Consider the following 14,532-nt stretch of genomic DNA (forward strand, 5'->3'; position numbering starts at 1 on the left):
TGTTAAATATAATCTCCCGAGGTAAGCATAGTCTTAGGCAGTGTGTAAAATGCACATGGAGGTACGGGACCCAAACGTTGTGTGTGGAAGCAACACAAGTGCATTCTGAAATGCAAGATGAACACGTCATTCTCTGTCCTAGAACATCTGCAGGCTAGTCTGAGCCCAGGAGACTCAGCTGGGAAAATGGGGCCTTTCAAAGCAACCTCAGGGCCGTTTACTCCCATGGGGACACAAGTCAGGCTTTGATTCTTGAGAAAAATCAAAAGAGGCATTTCCTCTCCTTGTAACCAGGCCTACCTTCTGACTTTTCTGCAGAGAGCAAAGCAGAGGGCTCGAAATACAGCAAAAGGGGAACAGCAGGAGGGCAAGAGGTGGAACATACTCTGGTTCTTTCAGTCAGTGGCTTTGCAGTGGGATTAGGTGAAAACTGTACAAGGACAGTGGAAGTCGTCCTCCTCCTCTCTGTTTCATGGAGCCCTGAGTCCTGACACTCACCCCACCACACACACATTTTTTTTTTTTCTGGGCTGGATCTGTCCTCTGGATGGCCCTACATTAGGACTCTGCTATGTGCTTCCCAACCAGGGCTTTCTAGGAGGCAACAACCAACTGTTTTTAAGTGACCTAGCCCTTGTCCTGAATTTGCATGTTGACTGCCCCATTCACTGACAGTCTGTGATTCTGAGTACGGTGAGGTTCCCTGGTGCAGCAAGCGAGGTGCCTGGGCATGAAGTTTAAAAAGGTGCTCCTTCTTAAGGCTGAGCCGGCATTTGCATGACCCTGAGAGTGAGCACTGCCTTAAATTGTGCACCCTAGGCACCTCGCTTATTTCATTCTAGTCCCAGCCTGGCCCAGGTGCAAACCACCCTACTGAGCTCCAGGTATCAGAATACCGGAACAGTTTGCCCACGGAGTTCACCACCTAACCTGGAGCTGATATTTGTGTGTCTTGAACAGCAGTGCTTATGTACATAATCGTATGTACTATATGAAAGAAACTGATGTGTGAGAGCTACAGAGGACCGTGTCCTGGAATTGTTGATTTCATATATGGCTTTTAAATAAAAGAGCTTTGGTTGAGGAAAGAAAGAAAAAAAAAAACCACTTAGGAAGCCACAGATTGATGGGGCAAGCCATTTGGGAAAAAAAAAAGTAAGTTTTGATGTTAAATTCAAATGAAGATTCCATGGTTGGGATTAATGGAGAAATGTCTTCTTAGTTAATCTCCACACATTTCGGTGACTACTTTTGTAAGAGAGCAGAGGTTGACAAACTACCACCCACAGCCAAATCAGATTCATACCTGTTTTTATAAATCATTTTATTAGAACACAGTCATGAACATTTGTTCACTTATTGTCCACAATAACTGTGCTCACAATACAACAGCAGAGTCCAGTGGTTTAACCGGAGACCTTCTGGCCTGTAAAGCCTAGAACACTTACTATCTGGTCCTTCATAGACAAAGTTTGCTGATTCCAGTTCTAGAGGACATACGTATGCTGTGAGACCTAGTCTACCATCTGATCATTTCCTTTCCTGTGAAAAGGAACAAATTAATTATTCAGTATAAGGAGCAGTGTGGAATGTTAAAACATGGCATCAGAATTTAGAAGAAGAGGTGTAGATGTACTGGTTAAAGAATGAAAGTCCCCTGGGGGAATATAAGATTGAAAAGGTACCTTGAAAGATATATAAGGTGCCAAAAATACATTAGGAAAGTAGAAACACCTCTACTGGTAAAAAGCCAAACACTGGAGAAGGTCAAGCACTGGAAAATGGAAAGTGAAATTCACCATTCTCCCTATCTTCCAACCCTTGGCCCCCTTCTAAAGCTAACCCCCATTAACAATCTGTTATATATCTTTGCTGATAAAAATTTGTACATAGACTAGCATTGTGTATTCTTTTTGTATTTACACAAGTAGTGTCTTACTGTACATGCTGTTCAGCTCCTTGATTAGTTCACTGAATAATATTTTTTAAAGATCTTTGTATATCAAAGGACTTTGAACTTGAACTCTTTGAATGTGAAGCTCTCCCCCCCACCTCCTTTTTAAAGCAACTTTATTATATTCCACTTATGGAATCATTTAGCAAACGCCTTGTGTTCTTGTTTTCTTTTTCTAAATAATGGTGCAAGGCTGCAGGAAACACCATTGTATCTGTATCTCTAAGTTTTTGTCAGTAGGATTTCTGGCATTTAAAAATCTGACAGATATTGGCAGATTGCTTTCCAGAAAGGTTTTATCAGCACCCAGTCCCACTGACAGTTTACTGAAGTGCCAGGTAAAGATACTTAATATTTTAAAAGATAAAGAGGAAGGATGTTTTTACAGATGCTAGCAAAAGCATGGAAGAGGCTTGCACTTGGCAAATAAGAATGGGGACTCGGGGCACCTGGGTGGCTCAGTCAGTTAAGCATCAGACTCTTGATCTCGGCTCAGGTCATGATCTCACAGTTTGTGAGTTTGAGCCCCGCATCGCGCTCTGAGCTGATGGCACGGAGCCTGCTTAGGATTCTGTCTCTCCTCTCTGCCCCTCCCCTGCTTGTGCTCTCTTTCTCTCTCTCAAAATAAATAAATAAACTTAAAAGAAATTTAAAAAAAAGAATGGAGATTCAGGTCCCCCACTTGGAGCAGATGATTCAAGCACATCCTATTTCTGAACTAGGCTCCTTTGTTGTCACACAGGTTATCATATGCTTAAATGAGGCAGAAGTTCAAGTGTAATTCATGCGATTCCAGTTTCTGGAGTTAGCCTACGGCTCCGTCTCTTTCATTCAACAGCACTCTTCGTTAGCCTGAATTTCCATCTTGTGTATCCAAGGGTTCCATCTTTCCTACCCTAGCATGGGCTCCACCCGGTAGTCATCTGAATTTCCAGATGGAGAAGATGCTTAATACAAGAATCCTCAAAGTAAACTGGCAACTTTCAGAAACAATTTACATTCCTACCAGCACTTAATGAGAGTGTTCATCTCCCTACATCTTTGTTGGGTTTGACTATTAGGTGTTTGGTTTTTTTTAATCTTCATATTCATCTTTGTATCACTCTTGGAGGCAATGTGGTTCCTAATGCTCATCATTGATTTGATTTGTGATTATCCTTGACAGGCTATTTATATTTCTGGGACCATTACTATTCTTTTACCAGTTTCTTATTAAGATATTTAAACTATTCACACTGCTTTGAAAAGATCTGTAGATATTTAAGTCAATAACACTTTGCCATATTCATTGGAGATATTTTTCCACTTTGTCATTTGCTTTTTAATTGTTTCTAACTTTAGATAGAAATTTTAACGTTTACATCATCAAATTAATGTTTTAAGTCACTGGAAAGAATTTATCAATAAAGGTCAGGATATAACTTTTTTCCCTTCCAAATTGCCAAATTTACCAATATTTTTGCTTTGCTAGACTCATGTTGTCATGCACTGCTCTTTTTTTTTACACATCTCCAAATATGTATCCTCTTTAATGCTAATGAGATTATACACAGAGATATAATGAACACATCGATTTGCGTTTACACATTACATTTTTAGAGTTTATCTAAGATTTCCCTTTACTATCTTTGATATGTTCATTTATGAATTGTTTATTCTGTCAGTCCTGAGCATTTTTTTTTTTAAATTTTTTTTTTCAACGTTTTTTTATTTATTTTTGGGACAGAGAGAGACAGAGCATGAACGGGGGAGGGGCAGAGAGAGAGGGAGACACAGAATCGGAAACAGGCTCCAGGCTCCGAGCCATCAGCCCAGAGCCTGACGCGGGGCTCGAACTCACGGACCGCGAGATCGTGACCTGGCTGAAGTCGGACGCTCAACCGACTGCGCCACCCAGGCGCCCCAGTCCTGAGCATTTTTAAGGACTGCATATTTAGACTACAGTTTGATATGTGTTAGACTAACACGCCATCCTTTTTCAGAAATGTTTTTGATTGCTATTTTTATATATTCTGCCAGATAACACTAAAACAATTTTATCAATCCAGAAAATAGAAATAAACTTGCACTACATGATATGATACATGATATCATACATATCATCATACATATTATATAGTATATTAATATTTTATATATGGGAAGAAATGAAAAAGTTACAGATTTATTCCTAGAGTGTATATATTGTTACCAAAAAAACATGTCCAAGAATGTTTCATAGCATTATTTGTAAACTAGCAAACAACTGGAAATAAACCAAATGATTAATAGTAAAGTAGATAAATAGATTATATTCTATTTTTAAAAGGAATACTATAGGTCAGTATAAGTAATGAACTATTGCCACACAAGTGAAAATGATGAATATCACAAACATAAGATTGAGCACAAAGAACCAGATACAGGAAAGTTAAAGCATGTATGAAATATAAGTTCAAAAACAGGCAAAAGTGACAGAAATCAGAGTAGTAGCTGCCTTTGGTGTGGTGATTATGAGAGGGAATGAGAAAGTCTCTGGGGTGCGGGTATATTCACTTCTTGATCTAGTTGGTGGCTTAAGGGGTGTATTCACTGGTAAAATTGTACTGAGTTATATACTTATGTTATTTCAAAGCTTAATGAGAAAATTTATATCCTCAGAGAGAGAAGAAGATATACTGAAAACAAGAAAGCATGCTATAAGAAAAGGCATACTAACAACACCTTGGAAATTAAAGGCATGATACGGAAATTTAAATTTTTGTTTAAAAACAAATTATAATAACACCTACCCAGAAAATAGGACAAAAAAGCAAAGAGAAGAAAAGCAGGAGAGAAAACATAAGGAAGTCCCACTTAGCTTATAACTACCACTTTTTGCACGATTTTTTTGTTCTGTCCAATGGAACTTGGGAATTAGCAAATGCCTTGAATGAAAGACAGGTGAAGAATGTAAGACTCCTGGGGGGCCTGGGGACGTCAGTCAGTTAAGCATCTGACTTTGGCTCAGGTCATGATCTCATAGGTTATGATCTCATGGTTTCTAACTTTGAGCCCCACATCAGGCTCTCTGTTGTCAGCACAAAGTCCGTTTCAGATCCTCTGCCTCCCTCTCTCTCTGCTCCTCCCCTGCTTTCCCTCTCTCTCTCTCTCTCAAAAAATAAATAAACTTTTTTTTTTTTAATATGAGACTCCTATCTTGGGGGATGGTTCCCATTTCTCCAGGAACATGACTCCTATCATAGCGGCCTTGGTAGCTATGAATTCCCGTCCCTGCACTGTCCCATCTGTGTTCATCTGACTAGCAGAAGCAACAGGCACCCCTTACTGCTTGGCCTTTAGGCCTGGCTTGTTTTGTGAAGTGGCAGGTGCCTTGAGGCAGGAAAGGTTGATGTGCTTCAGTAAGGCTGGGCCTTCATCTGCACTGACTCTTAGGTTCTCCAAATAGGCTACAAAAACCGGCACTTTCCATCTCCTTCTAGAGTTCTTTCCCTGCCTCAGGCATGCCTATGTGATTGAGCATGCCGTGAGGTGTCTTCTATCCATTCCCCCTCCTTTCTGTCATACTGGACACTGCAGTTTGTAGACTTGATTCAGGAGAGTGGGAGGCATGGGACTATTCTGCCTTGTCTTCTTGATTACCTGGTCACCTATTTTTATGAAGCTCAAGACCAGGCAGTGTGTACAAATTAAAGTTTTTATCTACTTGTGGCCATTGTCTTTGTTTACAGCGTAGAACGTATGTTGGGTTTTTAAAACCGTGCTTCTCCAGCATAATCAATGACTATGCAGTTGATGTAGATTCCCCTGTGCAAAGGCATTTGGGTTGTCTGTTCCTATTTTAATAGGGCTGCTTTTAACTTTTATCTTACAGCCGTTATCTTAATGGATATTTAAACAGGAATTCCTTACACTAGCCTGGTCAGAAGCCATCTACAGGAAAGTAGACAAGCTGGTGACACACTGGGTCTTAGGAATGTAATCATGAGATTAAAATCACATCATATTTACGTCATGTGTGATAGAAGGGAAACGCCGTGGAGAGAAGTAAAGAATTTGGTAGGGAGATAACTCGGACAGCTTTACGTATGTCGAGTTTCACTTGACGGTGGGATAATCGATGGAGGAAATGTCCAGTGTTCGTAAGATATCAGAGTGAAATGTCGTTAGAGATCATATAATCGAATTTTCTCACGTTACCAGTGAGAAACCTAAAGAAGCCCAGAGACGTGGGGCTGGAATTTTATTAAATCCTGTGGACTTTGGAGTCCTGAGGCAGGCCCGTGAAGCAGAGTCCGCCCCAGGGAGCATGGCACCCGTCACCGTGCATCCTCTTGACCACCTACCCCTACAGTTCCTACAGGCTGAATATGTCCAAAATGAACATAGGGGACCAGATGGAGGAGTGTTATGGTAGCTTTCCTCCTTACCTTTAAAATAGCAGTTATCAAATGGGGGTGTTTTGTCATGGGGACATTTGGCAATGTCTGGAGACCTTTAGATTGTCACGTGTGGTGGTGGGGCAGGGGGCATCTAGTGGATAGTCAGAGGTAAGCGTCTGAAAAGCATAGGACAGCCCCCACAGCAAAGAATTATCTGGCCCCAAATGTCCACAGTGCTGGAGCTGGGAAGCCCTGCCTGAGGTGGAAGAAATGTGGAAGGCTGGCTTCTTAGAAACTGAGCCTGGCTCAGAGTAAGAGAGCCCTGCCACACAGGAGGCAGGATGAAAACGTTAAACATAAAGGAAGTTGTAGCGAGTTAAAGATAAGGATTTGTAAAGTGAGTCAGCTCCATTTAATACTATCTGTCAAGTAGGAGTCAAGGTGTCAGTTGAGTTGGTGGGGTGGGGAGTGGAGGCAGTGAAAGGAGACAGAGCGAGGACAAAGTGAAAGGGAAGGTCTAGAAATGCCATTGCAAGGTGTGTGTCGGGAGCCAACCAGAAATAAGTAGGAGGATTGCTCAGCCGCCCCTGGCAGTGCTCTCTGGCACAGAAACAGGATGTGGGGGACGTAGGCAGAGATCCACGCTAGGATCTCTTGTCCTAAGTACAGTAGAAACCCCGAAAGACATGGGGTCCTGCGGCAATGTTGTAGCAGCCGTGCAAGAGTCCACGCAGTAGCTGAGTGAATGTCAAAAAGTGTAATAGCATCTGTGTGCTGAAGGGTCACGGACAGACAGCAAGTTCGGGAAAGCGGGCAAGACGTCTGGTAAACGCATCGTTCAGGGAGATCTGTTCACTCCCTCATCCTGTCTTACCTTCCTCTGGCCCTCAGGGTGTGGACATCAAAGCAAGGGGAGAATGGAAGGCCTTGCTGGCCCCTCTTGACCACATTAATCTACACGTCCGTGGGGGCTTCATCCTGCCCTGGCAAGAGCCTGCACAGAACACCCACTTAAGGTAAATGACACGACAAGATTTCTCCTTTACCGCCAGTCAGCTCAGATCCGGGTGAAGCCTGACAATTTGTATGTAAGCAGTGCCTGATTCACGCTAGTTTTAGAAGACTTTCTGGATCTTAATTGACTCTGCTAAGAAATCTGTTGCTGGAAAATTGTGTAAGCCACATCGCCATTGATGCTTGAGGCATCATATATAGGATTTTAAAATTTTAAATCTAAGTCTATATAATAATTAATAATAGCTAACATCAAATGAATGCTTGCTCTGTGCCTAAAACTCTACTAGTATGGAGGTTTCTGTTTGGAAATTATTTTTCTTAACAAAAGGAGAAAATAAACTCTGTGACGTGAGTACTCTTATCCCCATTTTACAGATGAGCAAAGAGAGGCTTCAGGTGGCTAAGAGATTTACTCAGAGTCACACACTTAATAACTAGTTGAGCAGGAACTAAAATCCATGTCTGCCTGATGTCAAACTAAAATTCTTAGGTCCATACTCATTTAATTCAAGAAATTCAGTTAAAAACTGAAGACCTTAGGACATTTGTGAGTGGAGCTCACCTTACATATGCTTAGGAAATTAGGTCATGAAAAGAGAAAGATCACTTCAGGATTTTTCTCACAGATCCAGTGAGTTGGCTTGCAGTTTCTTGCCGTACTTTTAGAGCGCTTCTAAAGGAAAATTCCATTCATTCATTCATTCATTCCTGACATAAAGTAAGATAGCCACTGGAGACAGAACTAGAACCAGATGACAAGTCTCTTGAATCCTACTACCCAGTATTGATACCATGAAGCACTTCTGTTAGGCTTCTGTGAAAACTCTTGGTTTATGGTTTTGTTTTTAGCTAATGGCTCTTCCTACCCCATTGCAGCCGTCAGAAATTCATTGGCTTCAAGGTTGCCTTGGATGATGAGGGGACTGCTAAAGGTTGGCTGTTCTGGGATGATGGGCAAAGCATTGGTGAGTAAGGGTTGCCTTGGATTCATGTCAATACCACTGACTAGGGGGGCAGGCCTGCTTTTTTTTCTTGTCCATGTTAAAACAATGTTGCATTCTGAAACATGGCCATTTGTTACTTTAAGTGCATAATACACATTGTGTATGATCTTTATGCCTCATGTAGAAGAAGCAGAGCTCTGAATGTCTCACCATTTACCCAACTGTCCTAATTCACTGTGGGAGATAGCAGTGTAGAAGCCATAGGAAAAGTTTCTTTGTAGCCAACTGAGATAGACTTCCCTATGGTTTATGTTCAAGGCCACATTCCCTAATTACAAGGCTTACTATCCCAATAAGAAAGGCAGTGCCTCTATCAGCTGTGCTATTTATCTGGAGGGATTTTCCATTAGGAGTTTATAGGAATTGGTAAACTCTCGGGAGGAAGGCTTAAGTACCATTAGCTATGTCTAAGCCAATGCTGTCCAGTGCAGTGATGGAGGTAAGTCAGTATCTGTGTTGCCCAATATGGTAGCCATTAGGCACAGGTGACTATTAAGCACTTGAAATGTGACAAGTGCTTCAGAGGAACTGAATTTTTTAATTTTGTTTAATTATAATTCATTTTATTTTAAATAGATATGTACTGTGCGTGGTTACTATCTAGGACAACACAGCTCTAGAGGGTAGCCAGTGCCCCTGGTTGAGTGGTAAGCAAATTAGAAAGAGTCCCGAATATGTGGAAGAGTGAGAAAGCCCCAAAGGTAGGAGGTAGGGTGGGGATACCTATACTAGATATACCGAGCTCATAGTTTCCCAGGACAAAGAAGTCCTTTTTTTTTTTTTTTTTTTTTTTTTTTTTTGGTATTCTTTGTTCTCTGGAGATTGCATTGAAAAAATTACCTAATACTCCTCAAGATAAGCTGACCAAGACACCAGTGTTGATGTTTGTGATGGGAGTGTACGTGCATGTATGTACACATATGTGTGCCTCTAGCAGGTGGAATCTGGAAATTCTGAGGTGACCAGGAGGATGTTGGGAATGGTAGACCATGAGTAAAAAAAGTGGGTTAAGAGTGGTATCAGGAAACGGCATTATGTGAGGTTACTCTGTTAGATATATTGATATTCATTTCAAACATTTTGGGTATGGGGCACCTGGACGGTTCAGTCAGTTAAGTGTCTGACTCTTTATTTCAGCTCAGGTTATGGTCTCATGGTTTGTTGGTTTGAGCCCCAAGTCGGGCTCCGTGCTGGCGGTGCAGATTCTCTCTCTCCGTCTCTTTCTGCCCCTCCCTTGCTTGCACACGTGTGCTCTCTCTTTCTCAAAAACACTTAAAAAAAACACATTTTGTGTAAACAGAGTTTGGGGCAAAGTCTGACTAATCTCACAAAATGGAACCCTATAAAGAAGAAAAACAAAATGAAAAACAAACAAAAATCGTCCCTACTTTCTCAACAAGCAAGCAATTAGAATTCAAGAACGTAGCTCCAGATCATGCTTACCCTGTTGCTTATTTGCAGATACCTATGGAAAAGGACTCTATTACCTGGCCAACTTTTCCGCCAGCCAAGTGAGTGCAACTGATTCTATGGGGGGTGAACAGAGTTCTGCTGGGCTAGCTGGATGCTGGATATCATAAGGGTACATAGAGTGCCTCCTTGAATCCCTTCACAGCTCGTCTCGTTAATTTGCGTCTTTTCCTTCCTCTAGACTTCAGATGGACATTTGATATACTCTCAGGAAGTTTTCTGTGATTAAACCATTCGTGCTTCATCGGTAATTTATTCCAGTTCACCGAGGCACAGATGGACAGATTGTTTCTGTGTTATCTAGCCCTTCCTTGTTCCTCTCTTTCCTTGGAATGGCCTGTATATTTTATGACTTCTCTACATGTATAATATAGAATGTTCCAGATATATATATATATATATATATATATATATATATACATACATACACACACACACACACACACATACACATGTTTATATACATACATCCATATTTATATATGGATATATATACATATATATACATCCATATATACATATATATAAATCCATATATGTGTATGTGTGTGTGTGTGTATATATATAAACATACATATCCTTATATATAAAGTTCCTGATAGCTAAGACTCTTTGTCTTCTTAGAGTTCAGGGTGAGTCTAGAGGTCCTGCAGGTGCTTAGCCAATGCAAAGTTGAATGGTAGTTGGAAGCAGGAGATAGAGGGCTGAAATCATGGTCTGCTTTATCCAAGGGCACAAGATGGTGACCCTCACAGTGTCTTACTTCGTGGTTTACATTTGTGCCTAAAAAAGAGGTTGAGAAAAATTTAAATGGATTTTTGCCTCTGGTTTCTTTTATTCCCAATTGACAGAATACGATGCAGAGTCATATAATTTTCAACAAATATATCACCGATACAAACCCTTTGAAACTGGGCTACGTGGAGATCTGGGGAGTGGGCAGCGTCTCCATTTCCAGTGTCAGCATCTCTGCGAGCGGCATGGTGATCACACCCACCTTCACTTATAACCCTGCATCACAGGTTTGTGACCCGTATTTCCCAATCCTGAGACAGCCAGAGCAGTTCCTGCCTACCTCCCTTCCAAACGACCCCCTCTCCTGTAGAGCCATTTGGGAAGCCCTCCGTGTTGAGTGCATCAGCAGTAGACAGCCTGGAGGTGAAGGGAAACTTCCTGACTCATCATCATTGGGAACTGAGAGTCTGGAGCCTTACTTGCCATGTGTGTTTTCTTGTCTGCAAATTTATATAAAGCTTTGTCTTGACTCCTTCACTCCGCCTCAGAGATCTATTTCCCAAACAGCCCAAACTACCATATTTCATCAAATATATGACACCTTCAAAGTTGCCCCATTATTTCATGTACCACGATGAAGAAAAAGAGGATTACAGAAGTATGGTGCAATGCTTTAGTATCACTTAAAATTTCTACTTTAAACACATAGAGAGTTTTGCAAACTTTGTTTAAACCAAGATTTCTATCCTTTTAATGTTAGTGATAAGACAGAGGAAAATATTGGGTAGAGACACATGGACATTGATAAATCTGCATCAAAGTAATTTAGATAAGGTAAATTCTGAACATGAAGAAATATTAGAAATGCCTTAACCAATTTGTATCACATGTTTTATTATGAAAATTTTATGTAAATGTTTTAAATTATCATTTTATTTATTATTATGTAAAATAAAAGTATGCAGCATGAATGGGTTAAGGTATTTCCTCTGTGCTATCAGAGGCACTGGTGATACATCATTTCATAAAACTTCTTCCACTAATATCTATGGAATTTTCTCCAAAGCTAGCAACATATTTTATACAAGTTTTCATCCTAGCACTTTCTTGATCTCACTGTCAGCTGGGATTCATATTCTTTCCTAAAATAATCTTTAAGTGGTCTGTACCATCCATTCATAATACTGGTAATAGCAGTGAAATTCATGCTTGCACAGATAATAACAACTGTCACAAGTGCTGCTTAGCTCACAGTAATTCCAAGGCTGTTGATTGCAAGACACATTCTGAGCTCATGAATGTTGTATACATGGAAAATGTGCACCTAAGGATCAATGTAGTGTGGCATTTCCAACACCTAGCCTCACTGGAAATGGGTCTTTCTTCATGTGCTTGCTTCTCGCTTTTTCCTAGACTCTTTTTTTCTTTCATAATCCTTCCTGATTAAAAGGCCTGAAACAAAATTTTCCTTCTGTTTTGTGTTCTTCATTCATTTCCTCATATATGCGGCTTTCTTGTTAACCAATTGCCCCAACCTTACCAAGAGCTCATAAAGGACTTTGCCCAACTTTGTTGCTGACCAATGGACTGTTATACAAGCTAACACCTGCACCTGCAGTGACATTTATGGAAAACATTTGCCTAGAAAAAAGCTGAACCATTGGACTTTCACTGGGCAATCTCCAAGTCACTATTGGGGAACAGGAAAAGGAAGATCAAAGGAGCATTGTGTAGAATGGAAATAAGGGCTTCTCCCATTTGTCTATGCCGTTGTGTCTCTGTAGTCATTTGTATTGCGTTATTTAGGGCCTGTTGTCTTTTCCCTATCCCTGAACTAGTTTTGTACTCTAAGGAATCAAGAAACACCCTCCTCACCTGAACATTCGAGGGCTCCCTGACAGCAATGCATTGTGAAAGTAGCAGAGTAGCATGTGGACCATAGCCTTGTACCTGATTTGCTTGAGTGCAGGAAATTTCAATCACCAGATACCCTCTACTTTTCCTTTTGGTTCCCAACAGGTGTTAAGCATTGATATGACCAGCACAGACATCAGCCTCCATAAGTTCGTTTCACTGACGTGGAGAAGCACTCTGAATTTTTAGAGCAAGATACTGATGAACAGCTTTGAAACTACTTATACTTCATGCTCATAAAATTATTGTGTGGTGTTAATTGGCTCATGCCCAGTACGGGTAAAGTATTTTATTAATTTTGTTACGTATTTTGTCTGTGTCTTAGCTCTGTGGGATAGGCCATAGGGAAGTATTGGAAATCTGTGAGTTGTCTGACTGTCCCTGTGTGATTAACATGGTAATGATGGCCCATCACACAATAGCCCCTGAAGAGGCACTGGGTCCATGGTGAAGTTGCACGTATGTGTGTATGTATGTGTGTAATCAGGGAATGGGCCCCACTCTTGCTAAATACATAAGAAAAAGCTTGCCAGGTCAGTTCCAGGCCCTAGGGTTGACTAAGGCCTCAAGAAAGTATCAAGAAAGAACATCCGTTTGTTGGTTATAGGGAGAAGGGAGCAATAGCATGACATAGGGAAAGGAAAGGTCAGCAGGAAAGGTGAGAGGAAACAGAAGATGGTGATTAAAAACAATCCTCACATGTAAGAAGAAAACGCAAAAATCTCAGGAATAGTTAGCCTCATGGGGAGGAGGAAGGAAGGAGCCTACTCATGTGAAAGCAGGGAGATGGGGTGGGGTGGGGGGACACTTAGCATATGGGAAGTGGGGTGAGGATGAGATTTAAGCAGGCAAAGCTGAGGGAGGGAGTTTGAACGTAAAAAATGTAACTTATCTTTGCAGTGGTGTGCTTTGAAATGTGTAAAATTATTTCCTTGCTCTGTGCCTAACATACATAACCACATTTCACACAAACGCATGCAACTTAAATGCCAGAGAAAAATAAAACAAGCAAATTTACAAGAAATTTTGAACTTTGTGACATTTTTACCTTGGGTAACCTCCCTTTGGGGTTAAGTCTTCTTGTTTGGCAAGCCCTCGTAAGTTGGTCTTGTTCTCCTTGGCATCAGAGTTCCTGGAGTCTAACCGACCAATGGGATGATCAGATCTGTGATTATCCACACTTTGCCTCACACCTCCAGCATCGGGTGTTCATGAGATTGAGGTGTGTGGTAGCATGTACAAGAGTGGTTGTTGCTGTTTGACTCATCACAGCAGTTGCTATATCTGGTAAAATGTCAACCGGGAAAAACAGAATTTGCAACACTATGGGTTATAACATGAGATGATTAAAATTTGGGATAAAATAATTACATATTAATGTTCAACAGAGATGTTTACTTTTGGTATTCCTTGAAAATGAGTGTGTTGGAAACGAGTATGTTTACTTCCCTAAGTCTTTCTTTCTCTTTTGTGTTTTAAAACACCAGGAGGCCAGAGTCTGCTTCTGCACTCATGTATCAGTGCCTGTCTAAGGTTAGAGAAAATGGTATTGTTAAATTGGCTTAATGTTCTAATTAGCCAAATAAGGGGCTCTTGGGTGAGGACTTGAGCTAATTATGCAGCTAGAGAAACATGGAAAGATACAATGGGACTTCTTTGATCAGAAATATGGGATGCTCAGGGCACCTGGGTGGCTCACTTGGTTGAGCCTCTGACTCTTTGATTTCAGCTTTGGTTGTGATCTCATGGTCATGCGATCAAGCCCCCCTCCAGTTCCATGCTGGAGTCTGATTTGGATTCTCTTTATCCCTCTCTCGCTGCTCCTTCCGCCATAAATATATATATATATATATATATATATATATATATATATATATATATATAGGAGGGTGCCTGGGTGGCTCAGTCAATTGAGTATCCGACCTCAGCTCAGGTCATGATCTCATGGTCCGTGAGTTCGATCCCTGCATTGGGCTCTGTGCTGACAGCTCAGAGCCGAAGGCTGCTTCTGATTCTGTGTCTCCCTCTCTCTCTCTCTCTCTGCCCCTTCCCCACTCACAGTCTCTCTGTCTTGAAA

The 14,532-nt window shown here is 41.0% G+C and overlaps 1 protein-coding gene across 4 annotated transcripts in view; it reads left to right on the forward strand.

The window, feature by feature from the left end:
- The window catches only part of MGAM (maltase-glucoamylase), a 94,611-nt gene extending 81,132 nt beyond the window's left edge, over nt 1-13,479 (forward strand). For 3 of the 4 annotated variants that reach the window (XM_030308601.1, XM_030308600.1, XM_030308602.1), the window contains 5 exons: nt 7,207-7,331; nt 8,209-8,297; nt 9,798-9,847; nt 10,658-10,828; nt 12,561-13,479. In XM_030308601.1, coding sequence (XP_030164461.1) covers nt 7,207-7,331; nt 8,209-8,297; nt 9,798-9,847; nt 10,658-10,828; nt 12,561-12,644 — 519 coding nt within the window. In that variant the 3' untranslated portion in view covers nt 12,645-13,479. Of the gene's footprint in view, nt 1-7,206; nt 7,332-8,181; nt 8,298-9,797; nt 9,848-10,657; nt 10,829-12,560 lie in introns of those variants that run through there. The other variant, XM_030308603.1, reaches the window with a different exon arrangement.
- The last annotated feature ends 1,053 nt before the right edge of the window (nt 13,480-14,532 follow it).

The sequence above is a fragment of the Lynx canadensis genome, chromosome A2, assembly GCF_007474595.2.
Source record: "Lynx canadensis isolate LIC74 chromosome A2, mLynCan4.pri.v2, whole genome shotgun sequence".
Taxonomy (NCBI): Eukaryota; Metazoa; Chordata; class Mammalia; order Carnivora; family Felidae; genus Lynx; species Lynx canadensis.